The sequence below is a fragment of the Trachemys scripta genome, chromosome 24 (assembly GCF_013100865.1).
Source record: "Trachemys scripta elegans isolate TJP31775 chromosome 24, CAS_Tse_1.0, whole genome shotgun sequence".
Lineage (NCBI taxonomy): Eukaryota > Metazoa > Chordata > Testudines > Emydidae > Trachemys > Trachemys scripta.
Window position 1 is genome coordinate 13,738,225 of NC_048321.1, and position 15,274 is coordinate 13,753,498.

General features: G+C 49.2%; 1 protein-coding gene across 1 annotated transcript; it reads right to left on the bottom strand.

The window, feature by feature from the left end:
* Window positions 1-642: 642 nt before the first annotated feature.
* LOC117869575 lies at window positions 643-12,261 on the bottom strand. The gene is given in 6 exon segments (XM_034756536.1): window positions 643-3,505; window positions 5,062-5,345; window positions 5,703-6,053; window positions 7,000-7,353; window positions 10,745-10,974; window positions 11,940-12,261. Coding segments are annotated over 5 exon segments (2,313 nt in total). The 5' UTR covers window positions 10,803-10,974; window positions 11,940-12,261; the 3' UTR covers window positions 643-2,239.
* Window positions 12,262-15,274: the final 3,013 nt, after the last annotated feature.

The following is a 15,274-nucleotide window of genomic DNA, read 5'->3' on the forward strand; positions in this document are numbered from 1 at the left end:
AGAAAATCGGAGTGGGGGTTATTAGGCAAATTTACTCTGGTTCCACCTCCTCCCAAGAGCCCCAGTGCTTCCTGGGAAGGATTGGGAGGACTTGACCTATTCCCGGGGATTCCTGTTCTGTGCTAACAGCTCTGATGAACCTGTAGGTTCAAAAAAGATTCAAAAAAGGGCAACAAAAATTATTAGGGGTATGGAATGGCCCCAGGGCAGGAACTGGCTGGCTTAAGAGGTGCAGGAAATGAGGCATGGGGCCTTTTACCTCTGTGGGCCCAGGGGGTGCTGTACCCCTAGTTCCAGCACCTATTATTTATATAAAAAAACCTGTTATAAAACCCTAGATCAGTGGTTCTCAAACTCGTTCCGCTGCTTGTGCAGGAAAAGCCCCTAGTGGGCTGGGCCGGTTTGTTTACCTGCCGCATCCGCAGTTTCGGCCGATCGCGGCTCCCACTGGCCGCGGTTCGCTGCTCCAGGCCAATGGGAGCTGCTGGAAGCGGCGCGGGCTGAGGGACGTACTAGCCACTGCTTTCTGCAGCTGCCATTGGCCTGGAGCAGCGAACCACAGCCAGTGTTAGGCGCGATCGGCCGAACCTGCGGACATGGCAGGTAAACAAACCGGCCCAGCCCGCCAGGGGCTTTCCCTGAACAAGCGGTGGAATGAGTTTGGGAACCACTGCCCTAGACTACAAAAAGGGTTCCCAAACCTTTTTTAAAAGGCTACGTATCTGATTGAAAATAGTTCTTAGACCAAAATTCCTGTGCAGGGTTTGAAACCCAAACATTGGAGCACTCGCACATTGAAAGTGAAATGAATTAGAAGTTGTAGAACTGATTTGGTTTCATTGCATGCACTTAGAGAACTGCAGAAAGTAAAGCCCATAAGTGGTTACCAACTACACGAAATTTTTAAAATTCTTTGATTTGTAGTGTCCTAAATCAGTGTTGTCATTATTATCCACCTAGTCAGTCATGCCTTGTGGCAAAGTGGGTGCAAAACGGAAATACATAAATAGATTAGGGTCAGTTTGTGGCTACTTTTAAAGAGACTTTCTATGCCTAGGAATCTGTCCCCACTGTGAAGAAAGGAGCATGAGCTGCCACCACCACAAATATTGCTTAAATTACACTTAAAACGTTCCCATGTTTTCCCGACTCTCTAATTATGCAGTGAATGGCAGTACCGCACGGTGGCCGTTCATTCTGCCATTTAATAGCACCCCTGAGTCCGGGGGGGTGGGGGAGAGAGAAGAGGGGTGAGAGGGGACTTGGGACGGAGGAGAACAGGAGGATGCAGAAATTTGCATACCCCTGGCTCCGCCCCCCGTGCAAATGCGTCCCTAGGGCTGCAGGGAAAGCAGCAGTATCCCCAATAGCAGACCACATAGAAGGCTCAGCTGACAGGCCCAGATTTCTCTTGTCCTGTAGTGCTGCCACTGAGCTGAGATGCCAGGACCTCTTAGGGTGACCAGACAGCAAGTGTAAAAACTCGGGACAGGAGGGGGGGGGAAATAGGAGCCTATATGAGAAAAAGCCCCCAAAATTGGGACTGTCCCTATAAATTCGGGACATCTGGTCACCCTAGGACCTCTGCAGCCCAGCCTCGCGGGAACACTCTGTCCCAGGTTGCAAGGGGCCTGCTGCTGAGTGGCAAACAAGGAAGCGGAGCTGGAAGACTGAGACAGGAAGTGAGGCGTGCGTTTTTTTAGCCCACTAGCCTTGGAGTCAGGAGACACAGGGTGTGTTTCTGGCCTGCTTGGGGTCTCATTCTGTGCCTCCATTTCCCCTCCCACCTTTTGTCTCTTTGTAAACTCTTAGGGGCAGGGACTGTCTCTGGCTGTGTCTGGGCAGTGCCTGGCATGACGGGGCCCTGATCCCAGCTGGGGTCTCTAGTAAGTGTTGCTGTAATGTAGATAACAGGAAAAGAAACAATATAAGAAAGAAAGAACTCTGAGCAGGAAAGTAGAACAGGGCCAGCTGTCTGGGCTGGGAATACCCGAAAGGACTCAGACTGTGAGCCAGACTTTCCCACACACCTACATTCAATCATTTCACTATTCATCTGTTGACCCGGGTTTATGATGCTGGTTCTTGACAACCTCAGCCCAGTTCCCGTGTCAAGTGGAAGCTGGCGGAGTTACGCGCTGGAGGATTACACCAGGGGAGCTTCAAAAGGAAGGATCAGAACAGGGACAAGAACAGCAGAATAAGCACATAGTGCTCGTGAAGCGTGTGCCCTGAACATTTAGAAGCCAGTCCTGGAAATCCTTCCTCGTTTGCGTCGTCTCTTTTGCTTCTTTGGCTTTCCCTGTTTTTGTGGACTTAGCTTCTGTAGGATTCTTTGGGCATCTTCAGCAGCACCGTTGAGAAAGGTTTTCAGCAGGATATACGTGGTAGCCAGTGAAATTCCACCAGCCACCAAGAATCCTACCCCTACAACTCCTCCAGACACCATGAATCCTAGCACCCGTAAAGGCCTCAGAAATAAATCTGCTACTATCAATATGCCACACCCAACCGAGGACAGGAGCTGCAAGACCATGTTAATGCTAATTTCCTTGGCCAGCAGGGGCTTCATAACGGCCAGCAGGGGCTCCATAACGTCCTTCAGCTCTTCCATTGGTTTGCCAAACTGCCTCGCGAGAGCCATGAAGGAGACATCATCCAGGCCAAAGACTCGGCAATAATATCTCATGCATATCATCAGGATGGTTACATCAAGAATGGTGGAGACACCGGGTATGTGAATAACCGTGATTAGAGAGGACGCAAGGGCTATTTTCCAGATCTGCTTCTGTAGGGCTTCCTTTTTGTTTTGCAAGATTTGCAAAGAGGTGTTGGGCAGGGCCAGTATCAAAGCCCTTTTCTTGTCACCCGGAAGCGCTTTCTCCATGCTCTCTCACAGGAGGGGAAAATCGTACTTCTCTAATTCAAATGCGGAGAGGAGGAAAACTTCAGGATTGATCATCCCTCCCTCTTCCAGGCATCTGATGGAGTGGTTACGGATGTCCTTCAATATTTTCTCCTCGTCATAAATGGAGGGCCGGCTACGTCTGGCATCATCCAAATCTAAATCCACCTTGGAGCGCACAAAGTAGCACATCTTCCCTGCCTTCCGGATCTCCTGGGCCAACTCAACATGCTTGGGTGTAAATTCTTCTAAACCCATTATGACGAAGAAGTTGTAGCAGACAAATTTCACTGTCTGGAGACATGGCTGAAAATCTATTGGCAGTTTCCAGAAAGTCACCCTTGGGTGTTTGGGATGCCGATAAGCTTTGGGCTCCATCATCGTTTCTTCCTCCCCGACTGGGGCAGCACCTTCATCTTCATCACACAGCCCCCGCATGGCGTTAATGAAGGACGATTTCCCACAGCCTCGCTCTCCCATAATGGCGATATTTAACCTGGTGTATTCCAAAGCCCACTGCTGCATTATAGAAATCATTGTAGGTACTATTTGAACTCCAGGAGCAGCCCTTGGTTCTCCCATGTCTTTGGCAGTCTGCCCCTGAAAACACAAAAACCCAGACCAAATATTGATTGTGTATTCTCAAAGGCAACATTTATAATGTAATAGGCTTACAGGAGAATCACAGAAGGCCGAAAGTATATTTGCAACATGCTGCAGTTAAATTGAACAAATCGCTGGTGGGAAGGGACTGAGGACACCTTGTCATTCTTCTTCCCCCACCCCAATAGATGTCAGACTGTCAAAGATCCCTCACCAGGACCCGTGAGAAGTGGTACCACTAGTCTAGCATAAAGGCATGTGTGCAGCCCCCTTTCTGCAAGGAAGGTGTGAGATGCATTTGCAGAGGATCCTTTCTGAGCATGCATTCCAGACGCACAACTGAAATCTGAACATCTCTGCCTGTTTTGGGGACCCAGGGCAGTTTTGGAGAAGACATTCCAAAGTTACACCTTCCCAACTTTCAAACAACTGGTGCAATTGTCTTCAGAATTGGCTTGATCTTTAGAGCACCACGAGATCTACCAAACAAGTTAGGTTTGATATTTCTGGCTTCAGTAAGTGTGAGTTAAGTATAAGCAGAAACTTTCTGAGTCAAGTGTCTGTGAGCTGGTTACACAGTTTGCAAAATCAGTGTACAGAGCAGTTTGCAAGTGCAGTAGGAAAATTGTGCCCCCCTTTGTGAGCTGGGGCACCTGTGATGAGAACTTTCAGGGCCAGATCCTCAACTCCTGTTCTGACTGGAAATCTGCCCTAAAAAGGTCACTGGTGGTTGGGAGTGAGCTGGCTTCTGGTACAAGGGTTGTGTAAAACTGGGCTAACAGGCTCTATGCCACTGACATCTGCCTGGTGCTCTGGGAAGAGGTAAACTGGAGGTTAGAAGAAATCGAGGACTCAAGTGCACGGGACTCAACCCGAACCTTAGCTGCTGGAGCTGTCCCTCTGGGACTGCTGCAGATGGCATAATTTAGAATAGCCATTAGCTTGACTACATATGACAGTTAATCCAAAATGAGGGAGAATATGAATTTAAAGCAGACTAGCTAGTCCGGATTAACTCCCTGCATGGATGCTGTGGAAGTGGATTAAGCTAGTTCCAAATAAAGCACACTTTATGAAGAACAAGAGTGTCCATGCAGGGAGTCAATCAGGAACGGTTAGTCAGGAATAATGCCTAGGAAGGCAAACCCTTAATCCACTTTGGACAAAAGAAAAAGGCACGCTCATTCTGGAATAAGAAAATCCCCTTATGGAGTTATTCCGGAATAGTTACTCTGCTTTAAATTCACACTTTATCTTATTCTGGATTAATTTTTGTGTGTAAACAAGCCCTTAAATAAAGCAAAGGTGAAGTCTCTGCACCAAGAGGCTTTGAGATGTGACAAAAGAAAGAAAACATGACAGTTTTCAAAACCGCAATCCTGATCTCTTTTCCCTTTCCACGTTTGCCTGACAAATGAATCATTTCAAATGGGCAGCACGGCCGTGTAAAATCCAAAGAGAAAGACCTAGTGACCCAGCCTCTTCCCCTCAAATCTAATGATCTCAGACACACACGTAAATGAAGAAGGGAAGCAAAATGTGTGGAGCCATACCGGGGAGGAATTCGCAGGTGGACTGTAGGTGGGATTGGCCACTTCTAGGTCTATGGAGGTTGACGGGGATGCCCGGAGCAGATGTTTGTTCACCTCTTCATCCTTTTTATGGTCGGACACAGTCTGCTGGGACTCACTTCGAGGTGACTTTTTGTCCAGCCACAGTTTCCGCCAGGAAGGATTATACATTCGAAGGAAAGCAAATGCTAATATCACCAGTAACACCCCCAGATCAATCCACCACAGACTGCACCATGTTGATGGGCTCTGGAGAAGCTCAGCATCTGGAAAACACAAAATAAACCCAACGGGGTGCAGCATGAGAGACGGGATATTCCCTAGGGGCACGTGGGGAGGGGGTTAGAAATGTCCCACAGACTCCAGCCCAGCGGTTCTCAGGCATTTCTGTAGCGTGGAACTCAGCTTCCTAGAGAGAGCATGTTGTGGACACCCACCCTTCCACAGGCCCCACTCCCCTTCCCATTTGACATCACCAAACCTCACCTCCCTCCTCCCTGGTTATCACCTAGACCCCCCGCTCTCCTGCACAGAGCTCCACTCCCCGCCGCGTGGAGCAGTTCCTAGCAGCCCAGCTGCCCGGACCCTGGGACTTGTGTGGTGCCCTGTGAGAGGAGCCCTACCCTTCTCCACGGCCACTCTCATCCGCACGGAAAACCTGCCCAGTTGGGGCTTGACGTGGCAGGTGTAGACCCCGTCGTCCGCAAGCTGGATGTTCTTGAGTCTCAGGGACGCGTTTCCCTCGCGGAATCTCTCCGGATACAGCTGGGTCCGGCCCCGGTAAGTCTCATCCTGTGTTTCCAGTGGGTCCGGCTCAGAGCAGTAGCTGTGAACCAGGAGATGTGGTCCCTCCTCTTCTTCCTTCTTCCAGGTGATGTTCAGTGGCTGGTGGTTTAACTTGGGTTGGAAGGAGCAATTCAGGATGACGTCCTCCCCTTGCTGAACGATGATGGGACTTTCCATTTCACTGTCACCTGAAAGGGAAACAAACATCCAGAGAGGAGAGGGGGGTAGGGCCCAAGCCTGGGACTCCAGAGTCCTGACTTAATTCCCTGCTCGACCACAAAACCCCTGGGTGAACTTGGACAAGTCACTACATCGCCCCATACCTCAGTTTCCCCATTTGTACAGTGTCAGTAACAGCCCTGTCCTACCAAACGGGCCCTGTGAGGAGAAGTACATTAAACTTTGAGAAACGCCTGGATCCTATGGAAATGGAAGAGAGATAAGTGCCTGCAATCAAATCCTCATTTTCCCCCCAAATATTTTCACCCGTTGTTTCTGAAATGTAGAAGTTACATACACAGAACACATCCATGGGGGTTGGACTGAACTGGCTCATGGCCCCTTAGACTTTCCCTGGTGCCAGCCTTGTTCAGCTCCAGAATCTAAAAGCTCATTTTAAGAAAATGTCACGCTCCAGCCTTTATGGTTGTGAAACTTATCCAAAAGAAGAGGTGGCATGATTACCGTGTATAAGGATTTTCACAGGGAGAAAATACCAGGTACTAATGGGCTCCTTAATCTAGCAGAGACAGGCAGACCACGAACCAATGGCTGCCGGTATCTGCCGAGAGCCTGAAACAATCTCTTTGAGTCGCAGGAGATGCACTGAGTGTTACCCATTTCTCCCCACCACACAAAACCTGCATGGACATTCATATAGCTAAATGGTGCTTTAAGTCGCACTGGGTATGAAAGTGCGGGTCTGCAGGGGAGTTCTCCTTCCCTTGCCTGGAAGGTAACAGGTAGTATAGAAAGCAGACAAAGTCAAGGCCAGACGAGTGTGGTGTTTTAGGTGGATACACTGTGGCTTTGCAATGAGGCACCCATCTGCCCTGCTGGGTGATCACATGATACACCAGGCCTGGAGTGATTGTCGCGGATGCTATGACCGGGGTACAGGAAGAGGAACCGTACTTAGCACTATAAGTGAAATCTTCTGGGACCAGCTTCCCAGCTCACAGGTGACGTTGCAGAGGTAGGATCCCTCATCCTGGAGGTGAACGTCGCTGAGTCTCAGGGATGCGTTTCCCTGGTGGAATTCCTGTGGATATAGCTGCGTTCGGCCCCTGTAAGCCTCTTCCTGTCCCTCCAGCCAGTTCATCTTCAGATAGAATCTGTGAACCAGGAGACCCTGGCCCTGGGCTCCTTCCTTTGTCCAGGTGATGCTCAGTCGATGGAAGCTTATCTTAAATTTGGACGGGAAGATGCAGGTCAGGGTGACGTCTTCCCCATACTGAGCTGTGATGGCTGTCTCCTCTCCAGCAATGCCTTAAATGAAAGCAAAGATCAGTGTCAGAGCCCTTCAGCCTCCAACCTCTTTCCCCCTCCTTCTCGCCCTAAACATTGAAATAATAATTCATAATAATAATACTGAGATCTTATACTTAGCGCTCTCCTTCCGCTCGTGCTGTAACGCACACCCTCAACTCCTACCTGTTGTCCTGGGACGGCAGCCGGCAGCTGCAACGTCCCTGGTGAGGTTGGGAGCAAAAGTTCCATCTTGCGTGGCATAAACCAGGGGTGTGTTTCAAAAGATCCAAGCATCCCGCCCCTTTCCACCCGAAGGTGAGCAAACCTGCCTCGGCGCTCAACTGGGTCGTACGAGGCCATGGAGAAATACCCCTTTCCCCTAATGAACGCCAAGGCCTGGTGCAGGAAGTAGGTGTGTGGGTCCCATCAACAGCCCCAGGACAATTTGGCAATCCAAAGCACTCAAAGCCACCAAGACGTGGTCTAGGTTTCCTTGGTCCAGACTCAGCGCAGGGGGCTGGACTAGATGACCTCTTGAGATCCCTCCCAGCCCTACAATGCAATGATCCTGCAATTACCGTAACTCTATATGTCCTGGTTTTCAGACGTTTAAATGTAGCCACCCACCATATTCTAAACATGCATTGATGCCTTATTTCCAGTCTGAATTTGTCTAGCTTCAACTCCCCGCCATTGGATGGTGTTAGACCTTTCCCGGCTAGACTGATGAGCCTGTGATCAAATATTTGTTCCCCATCTAGGTTCTTATAGACGTGAATCAAGTCACCCCTTCACCTTTATTAAGCTAAACAGATTGAGCTCCTTGTGTCTCTCACTCCAAGGCAGGTTTTCTAACCCTTCAATCATTCTCGTGGCTCTTCTCTGAGCGCTCCCCAATTTATCAAACTCCTTCTTGAGTTGTTAGTTACCAGAACTGGGCACAGGATTTCAGCAGTGGTCGCAGGGCCAAATCTAGAGGGAAAATAATCTCCCTGCTCCTGCTCGAGATTCCCCTGTTAATACAGCCCAGGGTCACATTAGCTGTTTTGATCACACAGTCACACTGGGAGCTCAAGTTCAGCTGATTACCCACCATGAACTCCAAATCCTTTTCAGAGTCACTGCTGCCAGGAGAGAGTCCCTCAGCCTGTAAGTTGGGCCGACATTTGAATACTAAGGAGGGAGCAAAGACGTGTTAAACTGCTACCTTACTGTTTGGCCACCGTCCTAGTTTTACAGCTTTCTGAAGGCCAGATCTTGTATGTCCACCAAACCTCATATTTTGGGGGTTATAAAGCTAGTTAGAGGAATGCTTTTGTAACAATTTATTGGCTCTGCTAATAAATAAACAGAGAAAAAAGAAATGAAAAGGTGGCATGTTCCAAACTGATTAAAGGATGTACTTTTTCAAGGAACAGTGAGCTTGTGGAACTCCCTGCCACATGATGTCATTGAGCCCAGGAGCTTGACACGATCTAAACTGGGATTGGGTGGTTAGCTGGATAACAGGGAAAGCCAGAGTTAGAGTAGTTAATGCTAACATACATTTTGGAAGTGAGACAGGTTTAAGAGTGCGGTTCAATCTCGAGTTCTAAAGGTTTGGCATGAGACCTCATGATTTGGGCAGACCATCCACAGCTGTGGGTTTCTTGCACCTTCCTCTGAAACATCTGGTGCGAGTCTCTGTTAGGACAGGGCACCGGACTGGATGAGCCATGGGTTTGAGCCAGTCTGGGAAACTGCTCTGTGCTTAAACAGCACCCAGCACAATGGGGCTCTGGTCTGAGACATGGGAACCTTGGTACTACCGTAATACCATATGGTGCCTGGTACAGTGCGTTCTCGGGCCAGGGCTGGGGCTCCTGAATGCTACAGTAATACACCTAATAAATAGCAATAGTAATGTACAGCACCTAGCACAATGAGTTCCTAGGCTGTGACTTGGGGTCCTGGGTGCTACCGTAATACGTTTAATAAATAATAATAATAATGCACAGCGCCTAGCATAGTGGGGTCCTGGGCTGTGACTGGGGTTCTAAGTAGCAACACAGTAACTCCTTGCTTAACATTGTAGTTATATTCCTGAAAAATGCAACTTTAAATGAAACAATGTTAAGTGAATCCAATTTCCCCATGAGAATTAATGTAAATAGGGGGGGTTAGGTTCCAGGGAAATGTTTTTCCCCAGACAAAAGACATTATATATATATGCACACTATAAGTTTTAAACACACAATTGAATACTGTTCACAGCTATGATGATTGTGAAGCTTGGTTGAGGTGGTGGAGTCAGAGGGTGGAAGACAGAGGGATTTTTCCCAGGGAATGTCTTACTGCTAAATGATGAACTAGCACTCGGCTGAGCCCTGAAGGGTAAACACGTTGTTAATGTAGCCTCACACTCTACAAGGCAGCACAAATGGAGGTAGGAGACACAACAGACACATGGCAGTGGCTGCAAACATTCCCTGCGGAAACTGAATGTGATGATGAACCCAGGCTATCCCACTGGAGTGCACGACTCCCTCCCCTTTCCAAAGTGCCGGGGGGTGCATGTGTGAGTGAGTGTGAGAGAGAGTGTGTGTGTGGGAGTGTGTGTGTGTGTGCTTGAGAGGGAGAGACAGAGATACACACTATGTGTGTGTGAGAGAGACACACACATTGCCCCTTTAAGTACGCTGACCCCACTCTAAGTCCATTGCCTTTTTAAGCAGATCAGCAAGTTGAGACAGCAGCTGCTGCCAGCATGCTCCCTCCGTCCTGTGCCCTGTCGTGTCCACCCGCTCACTCTGTGGAGATGGGGTAAGCGGGGGGCAAGAGTGGGGGGAGGGGAACACCCTGACATCAGCCCCCTTTTTTCCCCTCCACCCCGCACAGCAAGCAGGAGTCTCTGGGAGCAGCTCCAAGGCAGAGGGCAGGAGCAGCACATGGCCGTGGGGGGAGGGACACCTGAACTGCCGGCAGTCGATAGCCTGCTGGGCAGCTGCCGCACGGGGAACTCAGGGGAGCTGATGGGGGCTACTGGTCAACCCTGGCTCCAAGCCCCCCCCTCCACTAGCTCCAGTGGGCTGCTCTTCCTGCAAGCAGGGGACAAAGCAGGCGGCTGCCAAATGACGTTAGAAGGGAGCACTGCCCAACTTTAAACGAGCCTGTTCCCTAACTGATCAGCGACGTAACCACGAAACATCGTTAACCGGGACGCCGTTCCGTGAGGAGTTGCTGTAATAACGCACAGCACTGAGCCCAGTGGGCCTTGGCCAGGCCTGGGGTTCTTGTGTGTTACCGTGATACACCTAATAAACAGCAATCAGAATGGACAGCACCAAGCAAAGTGGGGGCCTGGGTTGTGACGGGGCTCCGGGGCACTGAAGTCGTTATCACCAAAGGCGAGCAGAGCTGGAATACTTACAGCAGAGAGTCCACAGCACAATCGAGTGAAGTGAGCAAACGAGACCGACTCTCGTCATGGTGCGGAGCAGCCTGCGTCTGCAAGCGAAGGCGGGACGGTCTCTGAAGGGCTGGCTCCTGCCCCAGGCGAGCCGCTGAACGTCAGGAATGAAGGCGCCGGGCGCGATTCTCCTCTCGCTCACCCCAGTAGCGCTCAGGCATAACGCCGGGCTGGTTCCGATCTCTCATCTCCTATGTCATTTAATAGCCAGGAAAGCAAAGTGATTGCAGACGTATTTGGCAGGGTGCTGTGGAAATGCCTTTAACAAATGCAGACCTGGTTTCTCACTAATGCTCACACCCCTTTCCCTGGGTGTAAATTACATTGAATGCAATTCCATAGCAGGAATCCAATTCTCTGACATCCCAGGGGAAGCCGAAATGAAGCCCCAGCCCCTCTAGAGCAGCGGCTCTCAACCTTCCCAGACTACTGTTGTTCCCCTTTGCAGGAGTCTGATTTGTCTTGCGTACCCCCAAGGTTCACCTCACTTGAAAACGACTTCCTCACAAAATGAGACATAAAAATACAAGTGTCACAGACGCACTACTCCTGCCAAAGTGTTTCCTTTCTCATTGTTCCCATATAATTATAACATAAATCGATTGGGATATAAATATTGTACTTGCATTTCAGTGGACAGGCTATAGAGCAATGTAAACAAGTCGTATGAAATTTCAGTTTGCACTGACTTCGCTAGTGCTTTTTATGTGGCCTGTTGTAAACCTAGGCAAATATCTAACTGAGTTGATGTACCCCTGCGAGACCCCAGGGGACGTGTACCCCGGTTGAGAACCACTGGTCTAGAGAAAGGGGATTGTTTTCTATTACAAATAGAAAATGGGGGAGGGGTGTTTCTGTGCTGGGAACTGAGGGCTTGTGCCTCTCCCAGAGAACGTGTCTTCCTGGTCAGACCGGAGAGCCTCCCCCATAGCCACATGCTGCCCGGGGTCCTGCGAAGAGTGGCCTCACCCTGGCTAACTCGATGGCCCGTGTGGAGCGTTGATAGCAGAGCCCAGCTCTGTGCCATTATTCATCGGTATGTGGCGTTCAGGACACCTAAAATGGCTGCTAGTCAACAGCAGCTATAGTGCCTCTTTGGCCTTCCAACAACCAGCCCCCGACACAACGAGACCCAAAGCCAAGAAAGGCCACTTACCGGCTTCTCTCCCGGGAGCCCCAGGTGCGCCCACTCAGCAAAGAGCTTACAGAACCGGAGTGATTTGTGTTCGGTTTCCCATCTCTCTCCTGTCTCTCCCACTGACGCCGAGCAGGGTGAATAATCTGGAAAGTGAAAGCAACTGGCAGGGGTTTTTTTCCTGTTTGTCTTTGAAAGCAGCGAGCAAACAGCCCAGTTCCAGCGCTGCTGTTCCCAGCCAACGAGCCTGGATCTCGACCGCAACCAAGAATCCTGAACATCACAGACAGTGGGAGATTAGGGGCAGGTCTGCACTAGAAATTGACATCAGCACAACTGCACTCCTGTTGCGTATCTGGGGAGATGCTCTAAGCCAGGGTGGGAAAACTTTTTGGCCTGACAGCTGCATCAGACTTCCAAAATTGTATGGAGGGCCACTTAGGGGAGGCTGTGCCGCCCCCCCAATTCCTGGTGACCTAGGCAACCGCCTAGGTTGCTTAAATGGAAGCGCTGGCCCTGAGCTTGGCAGCTGGATGGCACCTGCTTGTTCCTAGCCCTGCTCCAGCTTGGCTTCTCTCCAGGGAACCTGGCTCAACCCGCAGCCCCACGTCCTGATTTCTGATGGGGAATAACACACAAGCAAACCAGCCCCAGAACTTGTATTAGAGTCCAAACACAGAGCGCGGCTGCCTGTAGCATATTGCTGGGCGCAGCATGAAGCCCAATCAAGATCCAGGGTCCCGGGTGCTGCACAAACCCTGTGAGAGATATCCCTCTGCCCCTAAAAGTGCCTGATCTATTTAACATCTTAATTCTGGTCTGGAAGAGGGGAGCTGTCATAAACATACAGCTAAGGGTAGCATAAAATCCCTCCTTTACCTGTAAAGAGCTAAGGACCAATAAGGGAAGAAGATACTTTCAAATCTGTGGGAAAGCCATACCTGAAATAAGCATCTAAGATTACAAATTGTAAGTAATAGCAAGAAAATATGTCAGATTATCTTTTGTTTTAGCTTGTAATTTTTCCCTATTCTAAGAGGGAGGTTTATTCCTGTTTTTTGTAACTTTTAAGTTTTGCCTAGAGGGGGAATAATAATATATGGAGATATACCTATCTCATAGAATTAGAAGGGACCCTGAAAGATCATAAAGTCCAGCCCCCTGCCTTCACTAGCAGGACCAAGTACTGATTTTGCCCCAGATCCCTAAGTGGCCCCCTCAAGGATTGAATTTACAACCCTCAGTTTAGCAGGCCAATGCTCAAACCTCTGAACTATCCCTCCCCCTCTGTGTGTTAAACCTTATTACCCTGTAAAATTACCTTCCATCCTGATTTTACAAACGTGCATCTTTTACTTTTTTTCTTTATAATCAAGTTCTGTTTTTAAGAACCTGATTGGTTTTTAGTGTCCTCTCTCTCTGTGCTCACCTTGTTTACCTATTTGGTTGGTATATTATTCTCAAGCCTCCCCAGGAAAGGGGATGAAGGGGTTTGGGGGGATTTGGGGGGAACAGGAATTCCAAGTGGTCCTTTTCCTTGAATCTTTGTCTAACTCACTTGGTGGTGGCAGCAGTACTCATCCAAGGACAAGGAAGGATTTGTGCCTTGGGGAAGTTTTTAACCTAAGCTGGTAGAAATAAGCTTAGGTGGTCTTTCATGTGGGTCCCCACATCTGTACCCCAGAGTTCAGAGTGGGGAAGAAACCCTGCCATGGAGGTAGAGGTGGGATCATTTTGAACCAGAAGCACAGACCTCGTAATATTAAAAGAACATTTTTTTTTGGTTTTGTTTTATTTTAGCTGAGAGCAGCTGGAGTTTTTTTTTTTTCTTTGCCTGGAGGCAGAGTCGTTAAGCGCTGCAAGGAAATTCACAAGCTGTTTTTTTTTTTTTTCTTTCTAGCTCTCGGGTTAGACTAGGCAAAGCGCAGGGAGACTAGGATGATGAAAAGTGATGTCCAAAAGAAACGAGATTTAGCCAGATTGGAAGCTGAAGAGAGACAGAAAGAACATAAAAGACAAATGGCCTTAAAACACTTGGAGTTGGAAGCGGAAGAGAAAATGGAGACAAAACGCTTGGAGGCAGAGGCGAAACGCTTGGATACAAAGTTAGAGCTGAAGCGCTTGGATCTCAAAAGGGCTAAGCTGGGTCTAGCCAAAGCCTGAAATACCACCTTGTGCACCAGCTGAGAGCGGTTCACAGCCAACGAAAACAACCCCAGCACCTGCATCGCTTCCAGGGGGACCAGGCCCAAGTCCCCAATCCAAGGAGGAACTGATGTCTCTAGCATAAAGGGAACAGTTACAGGCCGAGCAGGAAGCAGATGACAGCCTTCAGAAAGCTTGGGCGGTGGCATGAAGCACCCCAGCGCCTCTCAGCTCTTCTAACCGATCCCGGTTTGTTGTAGAACAAGGACTTTTATACAAGGAGACTCTTTCTGGTGGGCACCAGGAAGACTGGCATTCTCAAAGACAGTTGGTAGTTCCAACTAAGTACCGGGTAAAACTCTTGAGCTTAGCCCATGATCATCCCAGTGGCCATTCTGGGGTGAACAGAACCAAAGACCGGTTGAGGAAGTCCTTCCACTGGGAGGGAATGGGCAAGGATGTTTCTAATAATGTCGGGTCTTGTGAGGTGTGCCAACGAGTGGGAAAACCTCAAGACCAGATCAAAGTCCCTCTCCTGCCACTCCCCATAATTAAGGTTCCCTTTTCAGTGAGTAGCTGTGAATATTGTGGGTCCTTTCCCAAAGAAGACACCCAGAGGAAAACAATACATACTAACTTTCATGGATTTTGCCACCCGATGGCCAGAAGCAGTACCTTTAAGCAACACCAGGGCTAAAAGTGTGTGCCAGGCATTAGCAGACATTTTTGCCAGGGTAGGTTGGCCCTCCGACATCCTTACAGATTCGGGAACTAATTTCCTGGCAGGAACCATGAAAAACCTGTGGGAAGCTCATGGGGAGAATCACTTGGTTGCCACCCCTTACCACCATCAAACCAATGGCCTGGTGGAGAGGTTTAATGGAACTTTGGGGGCCATGATACATAAATTCGTAAATGAGCACTCCAGTGACTGGAACCTAGTGTTGCAGCAGTTGCTCTTTGCCTACAGGGCTGTCCCACATCCCAGTTTAGGGTTTTCACCCTTTGAACTTGTGTATGGCCACGAGGTTAAGGGGCCATTACAGTTGGTGAAGCAGCAATGGGAGGGGTTTACGCCTTCTCCAGGAACTAACATTCTAGACTTTGTAAGCAACCTACAAAGCACCCTCCGACACTCTTTAGCCCTTGCTAAAGAAAACCTAAAGGATGCTCAGGAAGAGCAAAAGGCCTGGTACGATAAACATTGCAGA